The sequence below is a fragment of the Eutrema salsugineum genome, unplaced genomic scaffold (assembly GCF_000478725.1).
Source record: "Eutrema salsugineum unplaced genomic scaffold, Eutsalg1_0 scaffold_9, whole genome shotgun sequence".
NCBI lineage: Eukaryota > Viridiplantae > Streptophyta > Magnoliopsida > Brassicales > Brassicaceae > Eutrema > Eutrema salsugineum.
Window position 1 is genome coordinate 1,341,423 of NW_006256342.1, and position 14,791 is coordinate 1,356,213.

General features: G+C 37.4%; 3 protein-coding genes across 3 annotated transcripts; 1 reads left to right on the forward strand and 2 right to left on the reverse strand.

Moving 5' to 3' along the window:
* Positions 1 to 2,402: 2,402 nt before the first annotated feature.
* On the reverse strand, positions 2,403 to 4,652 carry LOC18008882 (lysM domain-containing GPI-anchored protein 2). Its single transcript, XM_006390009.2, has 5 exons — positions 3,784 to 4,652; positions 3,308 to 3,425; positions 3,068 to 3,229; positions 2,943 to 2,974; positions 2,403 to 2,849 (listed from the first exon to the last, which is right to left on the reverse strand). The coding sequence occupies exons 1-5, from the start codon at positions 4,439 to 4,441 to the stop codon at positions 2,545 to 2,547; spliced, it is 1,275 nt and encodes a 424-aa protein (XP_006390071.1). The 5' UTR covers positions 4,442 to 4,652; the 3' UTR covers positions 2,403 to 2,544.
* A 553-nt stretch (positions 4,653 to 5,205) lies between these two features.
* LOC18008119 lies at positions 5,206 to 10,738 on the forward strand. The gene is made up of 16 exons (XM_006390011.2): positions 5,206 to 5,723; positions 5,881 to 6,027; positions 6,162 to 6,329; positions 6,410 to 6,691; positions 6,781 to 6,875; positions 6,956 to 7,013; positions 7,138 to 7,350; positions 7,463 to 7,522; positions 7,672 to 7,751; positions 7,865 to 8,085; positions 8,175 to 8,266; positions 8,333 to 8,459; positions 8,593 to 9,770; positions 9,880 to 10,148; positions 10,301 to 10,459; positions 10,536 to 10,738. The coding sequence occupies exons 1-16, from the start codon at positions 5,457 to 5,459 to the stop codon at positions 10,627 to 10,629; spliced, it is 3,510 nt and encodes a 1,169-aa protein (XP_006390073.1). The 5' UTR covers positions 5,206 to 5,456; the 3' UTR covers positions 10,630 to 10,738.
* A 58-nt stretch (positions 10,739 to 10,796) lies between these two features.
* On the reverse strand, positions 10,797 to 13,215 carry LOC18008065 (UDP-galactose transporter 1). Its single transcript, XM_006390010.2, has 5 exons — positions 12,804 to 13,215; positions 12,310 to 12,559; positions 12,014 to 12,221; positions 11,401 to 11,632; positions 10,797 to 11,291 (listed from the first exon to the last, which is right to left on the reverse strand). Exons 1-5 carry the CDS (start codon positions 12,897 to 12,899, stop codon positions 11,067 to 11,069), a joined length of 1,011 nt encoding a protein of 336 aa, XP_006390072.1. The 5' UTR covers positions 12,900 to 13,215; the 3' UTR covers positions 10,797 to 11,066.
* Between the last annotated feature and the right edge of the window lie 1,576 nt (positions 13,216 to 14,791).

Sequence of the window (14,791 nt, forward strand, 5' to 3'; positions counted from 1 at the left end):
TCTGTTATACTTAAACAGCCAAATGATTAAAACTTTTTTCCAAATTCTCCATGCATATTGTATTTCTGAAACTTTTATACAAATCAGAGGATTATAACTCAGTATAATTTCATGTCTTTGGTTAATCAATAATTGATTTACATTATTACTTAGAATGTATCTGTCGAAAGTGACATAATTAAGGTGAATATTGGATATTTTTGTTTTTATTGTTTTGCCTTTATTTGATCGTTTCTACGATCAGATTTGAAATCCAGTATCATAACAGCATATTTCAAAATTACTTTAGATTTTCTGATTTACGAGACGTCGAGATTCTATATATATACTAAAAATAAGTTAGATACCAAATTAATTAGTATGTTATAGACCAAAAAAAGAATAATTAGTATGTGCATGCATGTGAGAGAATACGGAGGTGTGTAGATAGATACTAAACCAAGATAATGATTTTAAAAGAAGCATGTGTATTTTGGAAAAGCCAAAACAAACCTTATATGACTTTAAGACACACAAGAGCACATGTTGGAAAAAAAAAAGACACACAAGAGCACATGATCGAAGAGTGGAGAGATGGCATGTTCTTTTTTGGGGACAGCCTTGACTTTCTCACGAAGCCTTAAGGGCTTATGAGACTTGTCTTCCCTTAGACATTTCACACTTTGGTCCTAAGCAAACCCTTAAAGGGTCAAAGAGAGACGATTTTTGTCAGCTTTCCAGCAAAAATTACTTTTTTTTTTGCATGAAGAATTTAAGAAAATAAAGCATGTGGAGGCTTCTTGATTCCATTTCCACTATAAGGCCAATTCTGGCGATGTATTTTTAATTTGATTATTCCTGCAAGAAAATTCTCCATGCAAGAAATTGTGTGTGTGTGTAAATGTGTGTTGGTTTGTAACAATTTTTACCGGTATGAAACATTAACCGTACAGTACATCATTTTCGATATTAAATTATTATATCCAGACGGAAATTTTCATAACTATCACGCGACTTATTATGACATAGCTACTGACAGAGATTTACAAAACATATGTGATTCCATGTGTGGTATAGTTAAAATATTTTGATGTCAAGCTGGTATACGAACAATCTTATGCAGTTTTTTTTTAAAAGAAAATGGTGCACACATTGGGAAAATAATGTCACTTTCCCAAAATAGTTTTCATCGCACATATAGATTAGTGTTTCCATACACGCACACGTATACATGTATCCTTTCTTCACTGAGAGTATACTATTTCATAGCTATAGTTGGTTCGTTGGGTTCGAGTTCGATGGACCTAGATAACACGTCGTCATTTGGATAGATCAAAGTAGTGTTATTAGAGTATGTCCAGCAGGGATTTATCAAGAGTTCATGACACATGTTTTAAGACGAAATTCAATAAAATAATAATTTTAAAGGTAGAGGTTTATGGCTAAAATTCTTCCCAACGAACCTGAAGAATCCAAGTTCATCCAGATTCATCATACATGGAGCATCCTGATTGGTCCAAAAAAATAATTTTCGAATTTAAAAAAATAAAAAAACAAAATAAAAAAAAAGTATTATTATATTGGAATGAACCTCTTTCTCAGAAGTTCACTGTGGACATCGTCTTAGATTACCAAACATTTGGTAATTTGTGAATAACTTATATGACAAATGTTTTGTATTTGTCAACAGTATTGATCATGGCAAATGTTTACAAATAGTTATATTATTTTATTTTTTCCGAAATTTACATGAACAGCATATTGGTTAAGCGGTAGCCCATACCTGGCGGCTTCACCGACGCACCGTACTCCCTCCGTACCTTCCCAACAACTAAACAAAGACACGACCTTTACCATCACATCACATATGTTATCTAACAATATCTTCTTAATTTTTTTTTTGTTAAAACTTTCTTCAATTACATAGAAGATTAAAAAAATAATATTATCGTTCTCTTAATTAATTCATGTAGGGGCAAATAATTTAATGCGATATCCAATATAATAAATTTTTAGACACGCTGAGGAGAAAGTTCTAGGAAAATAGAGATGCCTTGGGTTTCATCATTATGGCTGGAGATATGCTCATATATAAATACTTAAATTACACTAATCATCCTCATTGTCACCAGTTCACCAGATTTTTTTTTACTTTCCTAGGTTGCATAGTTTCAGTAAGATAATCTAATTTCTGTTTCAGGATTAAAAGATTCAACATTTGACCTTCAACATTGGAGCTGTATACACAGGTTCTTCTCCTCATCTACCTTGTAGTTCTTGTTCAACGGATTTGGTTCTATAGCTTGAAATTTGGTTTTGGTAGTATTCCGGTATTCATCTTGTAGGGTATTGTGATAAGATTATCTACTTGCTAGACAAGTTAACCGGAAAAATTTCAAACCGGAATAAACTGTTGGCCGGCTTTCCATCGATACCAAGTTGATTCAATCACTAGTGCTTATATAATTGAACAAACAAAAAAAAGGGCTAATGATGAGATCTTCTTGCATCACACCAAGAAAACTAAAGAGTAAGAAGCAATGGAGATAAAAAAATCTTCTTGCATCAAACCAAGAAAACTAAAGAGTAAGAAGCAATGGAGATCAAAAACGCAACGAATGAGAAATAGCTCAATGAGGAAGAAGCAATAGAGATACTCCCGGCGGGACCATTAGCTGGATTGCCCGGAATCGAACTGCTTGAAGAAACCGTAGATCCTCTTGGTGAAGCTGCAATGGATCCTCCACCAACGACACCGTCAGACTCTGGTGAAGGTGTAGGTGTAGGTGAAGGTGAAGGTGAAGGTGCATACATCAGTTCCTTTGGAACAGTATCAGGTGGGGCTAAAAGCGGCGCTAACTGTTGAGGTCCTGCAAAATATTTTGCCAATTTTGTACTTTAGTTAGAGACCAACCATTTCATTCATTCATAGAGAGGACATGATGAGTCATCATTATACTGACCGGGACATCGAGGTTGGAGAGACATGGATAACCTGAAAATCAAACCGAGAGAGATAGAGATCGGTTAAATAGGTTGTTTTAGACTCATTAGCACCTGAAATTGCGATAAGAAAAAGACTCATTACGTGGTCAAGATAGTGCCATTAGCGAAACCGTTGTAACTACAAGTAGTAAGTTTACAACCAGCGCTACTCTGCTGCGAAGTGATGTTCCCAAGCATGAACTTGCTGTTTCTACATTGCATACTAGAGCAAGAGACTGCCAAAGAAGCAGGCTCACAATACATACTGCATCACACCACAAAATTGCAAATGATCAGCTAGTTAGCCAAAATCGACTTAACACAGAACTCAACCGCTAATTACCTGCGGCTTCCGAGTGCACAGCTGCATTGTACACAGTGGCCTGCGGTGAGGGCATAGCTTCCATTTGGAATGATCAATCCGTAATCCGTAGCGTATTTGGGGAAATTCGAACCACAAGCTGTGACGTTTTGGTACAAAAGAACAACAAAAACATTCAACATCTACGTAGTTACACAGAAAGATTGAGACTTAAGACTTCTTATGCCTCTGAATCGAAATTTTTTCTAGAAAGATTGAGACTTTAGACCTCTTATGCCTCTGAATCGAAAAATTCTATAGAAAGATTGAGACTTTAGACCTCTTATGCCTCTGATCGAAAAATTCTATAGAAAGATTGAGACTTTAGACCTCTTATGCCTCTGAATCGAAAAATTCTATAGAAAGATTGAGACTTTAGACCTCTTATGCCTCTAAAGATAATTTTTCTGATTCCAGGTTTCTAATTCAACAAGGAAGAGAGAGAGCGTGAGTCTTACCTAGCAATGGGACAGCGAGGATATCGCCGGGATTGATATCAGGAGCTCCCATGGCATTGACGTTTGTTAAATCCGTAACAGAGGTCGAGAATCTCTTTGCGATTCCAGTCATTGTATCGATTGGTCTCACAACGTAAGATAGATAAAGTGCCGGGAGAGATTCGTCGGTACCATTGAAGCAAGCGCAAGGAAGGGGAATCACAAGGCTTGTACCTACATCGAGAGTAGAAGATTCAATCGCCGGATTCGCCACCTGAATCTGCTCCGGCGAGACCAGACCACCGTAAACAGAGTCGGCGATCGATCCTAGGGTGTCGGAAGTACGGGTTTTGTAATGGGTAGAGAGGGATTTCCTGATTCCGTCGACACATGAGCAAGTGATTGGGATTTTGAGGAAGAGGTTTGAGGGGAGGACATGGTTCTCGACGTCTGGGTAAGAGATATCGATGGAGTTGGAGAGGAGCACGGAGATTGGGTCCACTTGGAAGAGGGATGCGACTTCTGTTACTTTGAGATCGGCGTAGAGTGTGTACCCGAGCAATGAATTACAAGTGTCGCTCGTGGAGCAGGGCTCTATTGTGGATTTTGCAGTCGCCATTGAAGATAAGCTCGAAGCTAGAATTAGAAATAAAAGTAAGGGTTTTTCTGGGTTCTTCATATCTGATTTCCCTTCCACAACAGAAAATAAAACAGGTAATTGCTAGGGTTTTACGAATTTCAGAATTTGTAAGGTTTTTACACACACACACACACACTCACTCTCTCTTTTTCTGGAAAATGCTAGTATCAGCGGAGAGTACAAGCAACAAAAGAAGAAGCTCAGAAACAAGATTACAGGTGATTTTGGGTTTGGAAATCTCTTCGTCCTCTTCCAAGGAGAGAGAGAGAGAGAAAGGAGAGAGAGAGAGAAAAAAAAAAGTTACAAACTTTTTGTAATACACTATTGTAGTTGAGAGCTGAGTGAGCAGCAGACAAAAGACAACGGTAGCTTTGCGATTTTGCAGTTAACATATTTTGCTATGACGGATTTGCCCCTCTATGTATCCGTTCGGTTTGACCCCACCATGTAGGTACATCATTGAATAATTCACCGGTTCAAGGGTTAACAAACGTAAATTAAAACTTCTTTTAAATTTTCATCAGTTAATTTTTAGTCAAAAAATAATTCATCAATTACAGTTTTCTTATGATAAATTATATATTTAAAATAAATATATCATTTGAATCCTGTAAACTAAATATTTCATATCATTTGAATCCTGTAACTTAACTTCAACCGGAGTCGGTTAAGTGGTAAGAGGTAAATCCGGGAAATTATGTCCCTCAATTGAGGCCCACTTCAAAGCCCACTCGCCTTTTTTTTTTGGAGCTAAAGTGCTAAAGCGAAGAGATTGTCACTAGTGTAAAAGAGCTGGGGAAAAGCTTTGATCCAAACACGGTCTTCAAGTTTAGCGGGAAAGAGAAAAACAGAATCTTCTTCCCTCCAAATAAACAGAATCAATTTATCAAGAGTTGTTATTTACATCGGACATATCGGTTTTCTTTTAACCTTCAACGTCGTAATTTTATCTTAACCAAGATCCCCAAATTCACACCAAAACCCTAGATTCTACCGTAAAACTCTGATTTCTCGAAATTCAAGTTCGTAAACACTTAATTGACGATTTGTCCCCATGGACGAATTAACTGAGAGAGACGGGATTGCCGCGACGGTGATCGAAGTGGATCAGACTCCACGGAGGAATGTTCGCCGGAAGTTGGTTCAGTCGACGCTGGTCCCGCATAAATCGGAGGATGTAATTGAGTCCAATGGGGATCGAACCTGCGATGCCGGTAATAAGGATGAAGGCGAAGGAGGAGATGGAGATCTCTGTAGCAGTCAAGGGAAGAAGACGAGAAAACAGAAAGAGAGGACTCCGAAGAACGGAGCTACTAAGAAGGTTGGTTCGATTATTTTTTCATGCCTAGATTACGGTGTTTAGCTTGCTATGTTTGTCCTCCCGAATTTGGCAGCTAGGAGAATTTAGGTAAGGACTCTACAATGTGCATTACTTTAGAGAAGATTTAGTAATCGTGGTCTCTTTTTGTTTGATGCAGTTGGCTAAGGGAAAGTCGCCTCGAAAATCAACGCCTAAGAAAAGTTCAACTAAAAACGGGATTGTAGCTGGTTCTGATCAATCGATTTCTGCCAATGTCTCAACTCCAGTTCCCAATTTGCGGCTTGAAGCAAAATTAAGAGCTGAGGTAAGTAAATCATCATCAGAATTAAGCACAGATGTGAAGTAGCTTTAAACACTTGGGACAAAATTTGTTGTGACCTTTGGCCTGATGTAAATTGAGTCTGAATTTTGGGCATTTATTGGTTTCTATATGATCAGGAAGATTCGAGGATGTCTGCAGGCAAGCAAATACATCCGTTTTTCTCGTCTTGGAAGGGAGGTAAGAAAAATCAAGAAGCAGCCGCAGCAGAGAATGGTAGCTGTCAGGGTCAAGGAAGAGATAAATTCGTCACCATCGGCCCCATCCATGTATTTGAGAGGTTTCAGGTATGCCGTATAGATAAAGGGTAACTTCCTCGATCGTGTTTACTAACTAAGCAATCCGAATAACGAAATCTTCTTCTTAGGATGTACATCGGACCATTGATTGGAAGAACTGGACTTTCTGTGAGCAAACATCCACCACTTGGAGTTCTGATCAACAAAAAAAGTTCGACTCTCTTGAACGCCGACCCAAGGAATTTGATCTAAATGAACTGCCGCCTCCTGACGTGTGCATCATCGATGATGAAGAGCCTAAACAATGTGCTAGTCAATCAGAAGTTGACATAGAGGTATCTCCGGTAGTCTTAGTAGCGTATCAGGAGGAGAAACGTGGGTACCTTGGCTCCTTGGAAGGAGCAGAAGCGGTAATAAGCTAAAAATTTCCAGTTTGGTCTTTGTTTTTCGTTTCTTGGAACCATTCATGACAAAGGGTCCTTCACGACATTCTTTCTAGGGTTGTGAAGTTCATGAAGCAGTTAACTTGTCTGATCGTGCTGGTAGTGCAGCAGACATTTCTTGTGAACTGCAAAGCATATCATGTCGAGAAAGGTGGCAATTTTGTGGTTTGATATCACTAGTAGAACACATGTTTGACCTTTTATTTCTAATCTGTGCAATAATAATTTCAGTAGCCAGCCTCGTAATAGCTTATGGGTAGATAAGTACCAGCCAAGAAGTGCCTCGGAGGTAAGACAATTTGAACATACTGCCTTCATAGTGGAATATGCATGTTTATATCTTCTGGGAAAATATGATTAAAGAAAAGCAGCAAACTCAAGTTTCTCATATTTTCTTACTCGAGTTCTTGCAGGTATGTGGTAATACTGAATCTGTAAAACTAATGAACGAATGGCTGTGCCTATGGCATGAGAGAGGATTTCAGCCAAGCAAAGAGTTTTTGAGTAGTGATGAAGAGAAATCGCAAGATGCTGATTACAACTGTTCTGAAAGTGATTCTGACTCAGAAAATATTGGTGCCGAAGAATGCCTGAAAAATGTTCTCTTAATCGTTGGTCCAGTTGGGGTGTGTGATAAGATATTCTGCCATGAACTGACAGTTTTTACTTCTACATTGCTTTCTGAGTTTCATGAATGGGACTCTTACATTTGTGAGTATGATTGTGGATGTGTTTCAGAGTGGGAAATCTGCAGCTGTTCATGCATGTGCTAAGGAGCAAGGATTTAAAATCCTTGAGGTATGAACGTGTTACTACTAAATGTATCTGAAGTGTTTTATTCTGCAAGATGACCCTTTTTTCTCTTCTGGCATGGAAATATTTACTTTTGGAAATAATCTCTAGCTAATGTATAGTGAATGCCTCTAATGACTTTTTTTTGGCTATAGTCGAACGCATCAGAATGCCGAAGTGGAACAGTTGTTAGGCAGAAATTTGGGGAGGCTCTCAAGTCATATAGCTTGCAAAGGTAAATAGAGTAGCAGCAGTTATGAATGTTTAAATCTGCTATTATCTGTTTTTTCATCGGTGCATGCAAAGTCAAGGATACTGTGTTTATATTCACGTAATTTCTTTTGTCAGATCCTTGGACCCTCTTTTCTATTCCTGTAGTGATGGTACTGGGGTAGAGGATGTGATTGAAGTGACACCTGTATTGCATATCCAGAATGACAGAGCTAGCGTGAAGCCTTTAATTCTTTTTGAGGATGTAGATATTTGCTTTGCTGAAGATCGTGGTCTTGTTTCTGCTATCCAGCAAATTGCTGAGAAAGCAAAAGGGCCTGTGGTATTGACTACCAATGGTAGTATTCGTTCAATATACTTTTTTCCCTCACTTGTTGTGTATCTTAATTATCTAATGATAGCGTCTGTATTACATGGATATTTACAGACAAGAATCATGTTTTACCAGACAACTTGAAGAGGATAGAAATACGCTTTTCTTTACCATCAACAGAAGAGCTGTTTAGCCACCTTTCTTCGGTAAATATTCCGATGCGTAACCTCTGATTGTTAATTGGATTCTTCTAACATTTGTTTGGTTCACAGGTTTGTGCGGCAGAGGAGGTTAAAGTTAATCCTGGTTCACTAGAGCAATTAACCAATTTTAGTGGTGGTGATATACGGAAAGCAATGATGCAATTACAATTTTGGTTTCAGAGTAAATCCAAAAGAGGTACATTCAAAGAAATATTTTATTTTTAGTCTCCACAGGTTCACTAGTTAAAGACTAGGTGAGAATATGTTCAGCTATGTATAAAATATGTTCTAACGTCTGATCTCTTTACATTTCAAATTCCAATACCCAGCTAGAAATGCGAAGAACACTGGTGATCCAGATTTCTTTGATCATGAAGCTAGTCACGTGCTCCTTCCCAAGATAATTTCACGGGATTTTCCTTCTCAGTTATCTCAGTTTGTGGAGAGTGAGATTGCTAGATCATTATCCATGGCGGAGGAAACTTATAACACAGTTGAAGTATTTGTTGAAGAGGTTGAAGACGAAAAAATGCTTAATAGATTGTGGAGGCGGGGCACAGAAAAGAACAGCATAGAATCCAAAAAAGCAGCCATGTTAAGGCAGAACACTTGTTTTGAGGATTATGATGAATTAGAAGACGTCTTAAGTATTCCGTTTGACCTTAGCAACACTTCCTACCAACCACTGTCTTTCTCTCAGCCAAACAGAAGGAGGAAGCTCAATGTCGTGATGTCCTCTGACTCAGAAGATGACCCTTTAAGTGACATACGGGTTTCAATTTCAAGACATCAGAAGGACGAAGGACTAGTTGTCCAAGAAAATGGTACGGTGTCCTCATATTGTCCAGATATGCAAATGGAAACAACCCCACTAGCTGATCCTTCAGTTCCTTCCAGGGCAGAGATATTAGAAACAAGTTGTTATCAGTATGAGAAATCAATAGTCTCTTGCATTAATGAGGTGTCCCAGTCAGTTGATGTATCGTGTGTACCAGAATCTTCATATGTTCCAGAAACTTTAATGGATGGTGATGCTGAGCTGTCCCCAAGAGCGGTATCTTGTGGTCATTTTGATGGAAGAGTAGAAGTGTCCATGAGTGAAGATGTTGTACATAATTCCCCATCAAAAGAGATATACATAGACAGATTTCCGAGTTTTGATTGCTTAAAGAATACATGTGAGAACACTGCAGAATCTTCTGATGGGGCAATGATGGAAGATTGTTTTAAGGAATTTGTAGGGAGTTCCCAGAAGATGCAACAAGTAACAGATGAATGCAGCCGTATAGATTTTGGTATGACAGTCAAGACCGCTCAAAAATCGAAGGTTAATACCTCAAGATATACGGTGCAAGAATCATGGAAAAAACTCAGTTCGATTCAAGCTGATCTGAAGCCATACTTGGATTCAGAACCTGTAGAAGCTCCAGAAGTTCTTGACATCACTCATCAGATAACCAACTTAATTTCAGAAGCTGACCTGACGCATTCTAGATGCCTGAAGTTTGTGAGTATTACATTTACCCTTCAGCTTCCTTTATTTCTAGATTTACATTCTAGATTACACTCACAGTTGTCAGGTCGGACGTTTTTAACTAATGGAATTTACTTCTTAGGTTGCTACGGAGCCAATGATGAACACTTCTGGAGATCTTGACACGTCTGGTCTACCTCATGTGCTTGAACATATGACTTCCACCGTGGCGCAGCATGGATTTAGCTTTTTCACAAATCAAATTGCTACAACAGGATCTGTCCCTACTTCATCAGCCACCATGGTACCAGAAAGAGGTTTGGTAGTAGACGAGACAAGGCAGGATTACACATCGAGCAGTGGAAGCTGCTTGGATATGAAACCAGAAACACATATAGACGTATTGAAAAGGTAATATCATCCTCCCAATATATTTGAGCTAATCATTTTCACTGGGTTTAACTGTTGCAATGGCAAATTTCTTGCTGATACAGTTATCTTCCAAAACTTTTAACTGTTAAATCTTTCTCATTATTCGAGCTGCTGTTTTTTCTCGAAAGCAGTGAGCGAATGGTACACCTTTCCAGCATATTAAAGTCAGTAGTTCCTCCGAGATCATTGGAAGGAATCGCTTTCCATGAATATGCTTCATTCATAGGGCAGATTTCAAGAGCAGATCCCTCTAACTTATCCGGAGCCTTGGAGAAAAGCAGACGGCGAAGGTCAGTACGAATTGCTTCACGATATATTCTTCGTATGATTGAATTCTCTCTTAATCTCCATTTCTCCTCGATTCAGGTCAAGAGAAGCTCAACACTATCTGTCAATGGATCTATCCTCAGAAGATATTGCATTCTTAGGTCAACACAGCACATACAGAAGAAATGAATAACAATAGACTAGTTTCAGTTGTATATTATTTAGAAAAGCTCCACACATAGGAAGAGTTTTTAACGTGTTTGCTCAGCAACAATTTAGCAGGGATTAGGGATCGATCTTTGGGACCTTGCTTTAGGCATGAACTTAGTATAGTTTCTTCATTTATATACACAGAAAAAATTCAGAAAGCAGCAGTTGTTGTAGTTCTCTCCTTCCGGTTTTGAAAATGTATTCGATAAATTAAAGATTCTACATATCACAGAGATATAAATAGTAGGAACCATTATCTCTTCTATGAGACCCAAAAACAAGACGAAAAAAAAACAAAATGTTACTTTTTCTCTATTAAGGTTTTCGAGTAAACTGCATATTTAGTAAAAATTCAACGCCTCTTGTGTGAATGCTTCTCTTCTGCAGCAGCAGCTTGCACCAGTGAATACTGAATTAAGTTCAGACTTTGCCTTCGAGTTTATCGTTATTAACGAGAGGGAGTAGTTCCATCTTGTTTCTTGGGGTACGAGGAGTCCTAGGAGTTCCAGGCGTTTGCTGCGAAAGCATATGCCTCACGTATCCATAAAACGTGCAGCCCAAAAGCGTAATTCCGCATCCAACAGCATTCATATACGATATTGGGTTACGGAATATCAACCATGACACCAATACAGCCACCGCAACCTGCAAACAGAGTATGAACCATGCTCAAGACATAGATGCGGAGAAAATAAACTCAAGAGCAATTTGAAAGAAATTGATTAGTTACGTGGTTTAGGATTGTCTTTGTTACCTTAAGGTTTCCAGCTACGTTGAATGTGACTGCGGTTGTGGAGTGAATGACATAGAAGATGGAGAAGTTGAGACAGAAGGCTAACACACCAGAACTGAATATTATGATGAGAGCTGACCATGGAGACGGGTGTGCTTCAAACCAGCTCAGAATTCCGTTGCCTTCCAGTAATAATGCCGGTATCCCCAGAATCATGGTGGCGAAAGGCGCCATGTAGTATACTGTGTTTATGCTATATAAAGAAAAACAGAAAAAAAAAATCAAATCTTTCTTCTTCGCAGATGAATATTCAATCACAGGCTCACTTCTCCAAAGGTGATGTGATTGACTCAACCAGAAATAGAGATATATCAATCACCACTGAGGCTAAACCCAATTAAAGTGACTGTTTTTTCAATTTGGACTAAGATACCATCACATGATTATCTAGTGCAACAGAAGCAATTGATTGCATATCAAATCCAAAAAGACACAACAGGAAAATACAGACACTGAAATTGGAAACTACATGAAGTTTTCATGACTTAGCACCCATCATGGAAAATAAAGTTCAAAACTGAATGGTATAGTAGCAAGAAATTCATGAGGATATCCACCAGGTAAGAGCACTGACCTGTCAAATTTGTAACCATGAAGAAGAGATTCGGCTAGAATGGTCTTTGTGGAGGTAGCTAAACATCCAAACAGGGCAGCACAGAATCCAAACATGTTAAAACTAAGTTCTGTGATAGATGTCAGAAGAATTCCTCCAACAATGGGCACAAGAGACGCCCAAATACGCCAATCGAAGTATTTCCTCCATACCAGCCACTGTAACACAACTGCTCATACATATATGTATATAGGAAACATCAGATTCTATTGAGATCCAAAGATCAGTAACTGCAAATTCCATCTCAAAACACTAACCTGTAGTTGCTGGAGTGAATGATTTAATCGTCTGCATAAAAGAAACCGGGATGTACCGAAGGCTGACATTTCCCAACACTATGTTGATACAGAACACGAAAGACATTGGGAAAATCCTCCTCCACCGATCTTCTGGATCGACCACAATCAATGGTTTAAGCTTGAGAACTTTGATCACAATGTATGCTCCAATCGACGAACATATGAAGTGAACACATGAAACCGATAGTGGAAACTTGAAATCCAGTTTCTGCATAAGTTTTCAAAACACTATCATCAGTCTGTGAAGCTGAAACCCCAGAATAGACTCATCCGAAATCAAATTCAATTTTGAGAAAAGAGGAATCTCAAATCAAAACGCCAAACATTACAGTTTTTACAATTACGGAGACAGATCAGATCAATAGAAGATAGATTAAACGAAAAAGAGGATTATACAAATTAAGTAAAACCTAATACCAAGGAATCGTGGGGAAAGTGACGGTAAAAGATACCTGGAAGATCCATTTGTTCATGATGATGACGGTAACGTTGAAACCCCACCACTGAAGAATCGCTAGTAGAGATCTGAACACACTTCCCTCTTCCATCTCTCTCAATCTTATCTCTCCCCCGGAAATTCAACGAATTTCGGAATCAGATCGCAAAATGACAAAAACCCACAAAAGTTAACGAGTTTTTAGAAGTGAATCCGTGAGAAAGAGAGAGACCGAGAGAGCGAAAGCTGCGCAGCTAAATAGAGGAAAAGAGGGAAGAAGAAGAGAAAACCCTAATGAAAGTGAAAAGTGGAGAAGGTAACGGTAGCAGTGAGGTCTTCTTCCATGTGATTTGTTTCGAATTCTCTTCTGTTCATCAATCTCAAACGTCTCTCTCCATCTTTCTCTCTCTCTTATGCCATGAAAATAGTGTTTTGCTCTTCCGTAGGATTCCATTTAGTATAAGAAATTAAAAAAATATATAATTAAAAATTAAAAAAACTATTTGACAATTAAATTCTTTTGTTGAGCTTACTGTAATTCAATTCATCCGAAAGTAAAAGTAAAATCTATCGGCAACACAGAAAAAAAAAAAAAAAGAGTTCAAATATCACGAAATAGTATTTCCATGTTATGTGGAGGTTGAGTCAATTGTCAATTTCCAAATCTCAAAGCATATGGTATATTGGTATTACAATATCTTTTGGCGACAAGGTTTTATTACATGTGTAATATATATTTTGTCAACAATATGTAATATATTAATTTAAACATATAATAGGAAAATTAACCTAAATGTGATACAATAAGTCAATACACTATGTATAAATATCACTTGACTAAACGTGATGACTAATTTTATATCTATAGAATATAAACCTTTCGTGCATGTCTAACTAACATATGACTGTTTTATATTAGCACTATTAAGTTTGGATAATAGCCTAATATCAAGTAAAACTAATAGTGATGCTGAGTATACAAATTTTCACCAATACAAAGCTAAATTTTCACCAATACAAAACTCTGTAGTCTCCCTTTTCTTTTTGAAAGTTTGTGTTTATGTTTTTTTCTTTGTATACAAAGCTAAATGCACAACTAATATCAATGCGGTTGTTTTTTTTTTCATGTGATAAACGACCCATTTTTGTTTTGTCACAGGATTTTGCTATTGTCGCAATTAGAAAACAATTTTAGAAAAATAATATTTGTTCTGTGGTATATTGTCCCACATAATTCCGAGTATACGGGGAGATCACTGCCGTCCGATGAACATATTTTTATCATGACGTTGACATGCTATGCTACTGTCTATTTTTATTGGTTATGAAATATCCCTCTAATTTATTGGTTACAAATTTTTTTATTGTTAAAAAAATATAGGGGGAAATTTTAAAAATACATATTTTTTGTGGGTGATTTTCAAAACTACAACTGTTTCATGTGTTGTGATATATTGGTTACTGTTTTAACACTTTTGTTCTATTAAAGTTGAGCGTTTACTGTCAACAAGTTAGACGTTCTATAGTCCACATTTAATTTATTGTTTAGACGTTCTATACTCTAAATTAATTACTCTAACGTTATTACTTTTGTTCTGGAGTACTATTTGTACGCTAAAGTTAAATTTATCAAAATTATGGACCAAGCTACTCAAAAAAATGCAAAAGGATATACTGAGGAAATTTACGAAATAGCCTTTAAACTTTAATATGGTCTTAAGTTTTCTCTGAATATAGAATAGGTTTGGCAGCCAAATTTATTTAAATAAAACGGCGACGCTATTTAGCCATGGACATCATTTATTATATATTTTCAAAACTCTTTAAAAAAAAATTAATGTATACGATATCACGAGCAAAATGCATATAACATTTATATAAATTTACATACACAACCCGAATTTAACATGTTTTACGTACGACCATCCATTATTGAGTTTTTACTGACTTGGTCAAACCACGAGAAGGCAACCCATCTGATGATCTAACTTTATGTGAACAATA

What these genes read in the sequence shown, in the direction of transcription:
- LOC18008882 (XM_006390009.2), bottom strand. Translation starts at nt 4,441, where the DNA reads ATGAAGAACCCAGAAAAACCCTTACTTTTATTTCTAATTCTAGCTTCG. An exon ending in CCTCGCTGTCCCATTGCTAG is followed by an intron (nt 3,426 to 3,783) that starts GTAAGACTCACG and finishes AAAACGTCACAG; the next exon opens with CTTGTGGTTCGAATTTCCCC. An exon ending in TCTCCAACCTCGATGTCCCG is followed by an intron (nt 2,850 to 2,942) that starts GTCAGTATAATG and finishes AATATTTTGCAG; the next exon opens with GACCTCAACAGTTAGCGCCG.
- LOC18008119 (XM_006390011.2), top strand. Translation starts at nt 5,457, where the DNA reads ATGGACGAATTAACTGAGAGAGACGGGATTGCCGCGACGGTGATCGAA. An exon ending in AAGGATTTAAAATCCTTGAG is followed by an intron (nt 7,523 to 7,671) that starts GTATGAACGTGT and finishes TTTTGGCTATAG; the next exon opens with TCGAACGCATCAGAATGCCG. An exon ending in TGTTTAGCCACCTTTCTTCG is followed by an intron (nt 8,267 to 8,332) that starts GTAAATATTCCG and finishes TTTGGTTCACAG; the next exon opens with GTTTGTGCGGCAGAGGAGGT.
- LOC18008065 (XM_006390010.2), bottom strand. Translation starts at nt 12,899, where the DNA reads ATGGAAGAGGGAAGTGTGTTCAGATCTCTACTAGCGATTCTTCAGTGG. An exon ending in ATTCACTCCAGCAACTACAG is followed by an intron (nt 12,222 to 12,309) that starts GTTAGTGTTTTG and finishes ATGTATGAGCAG; the next exon opens with TTGTGTTACAGTGGCTGGTA. An exon ending in ACGTAGCTGGAAACCTTAAG is followed by an intron (nt 11,292 to 11,400) that starts GTAACAAAGACA and finishes CTCTGTTTGCAG; the next exon opens with GTTGCGGTGGCTGTATTGGT.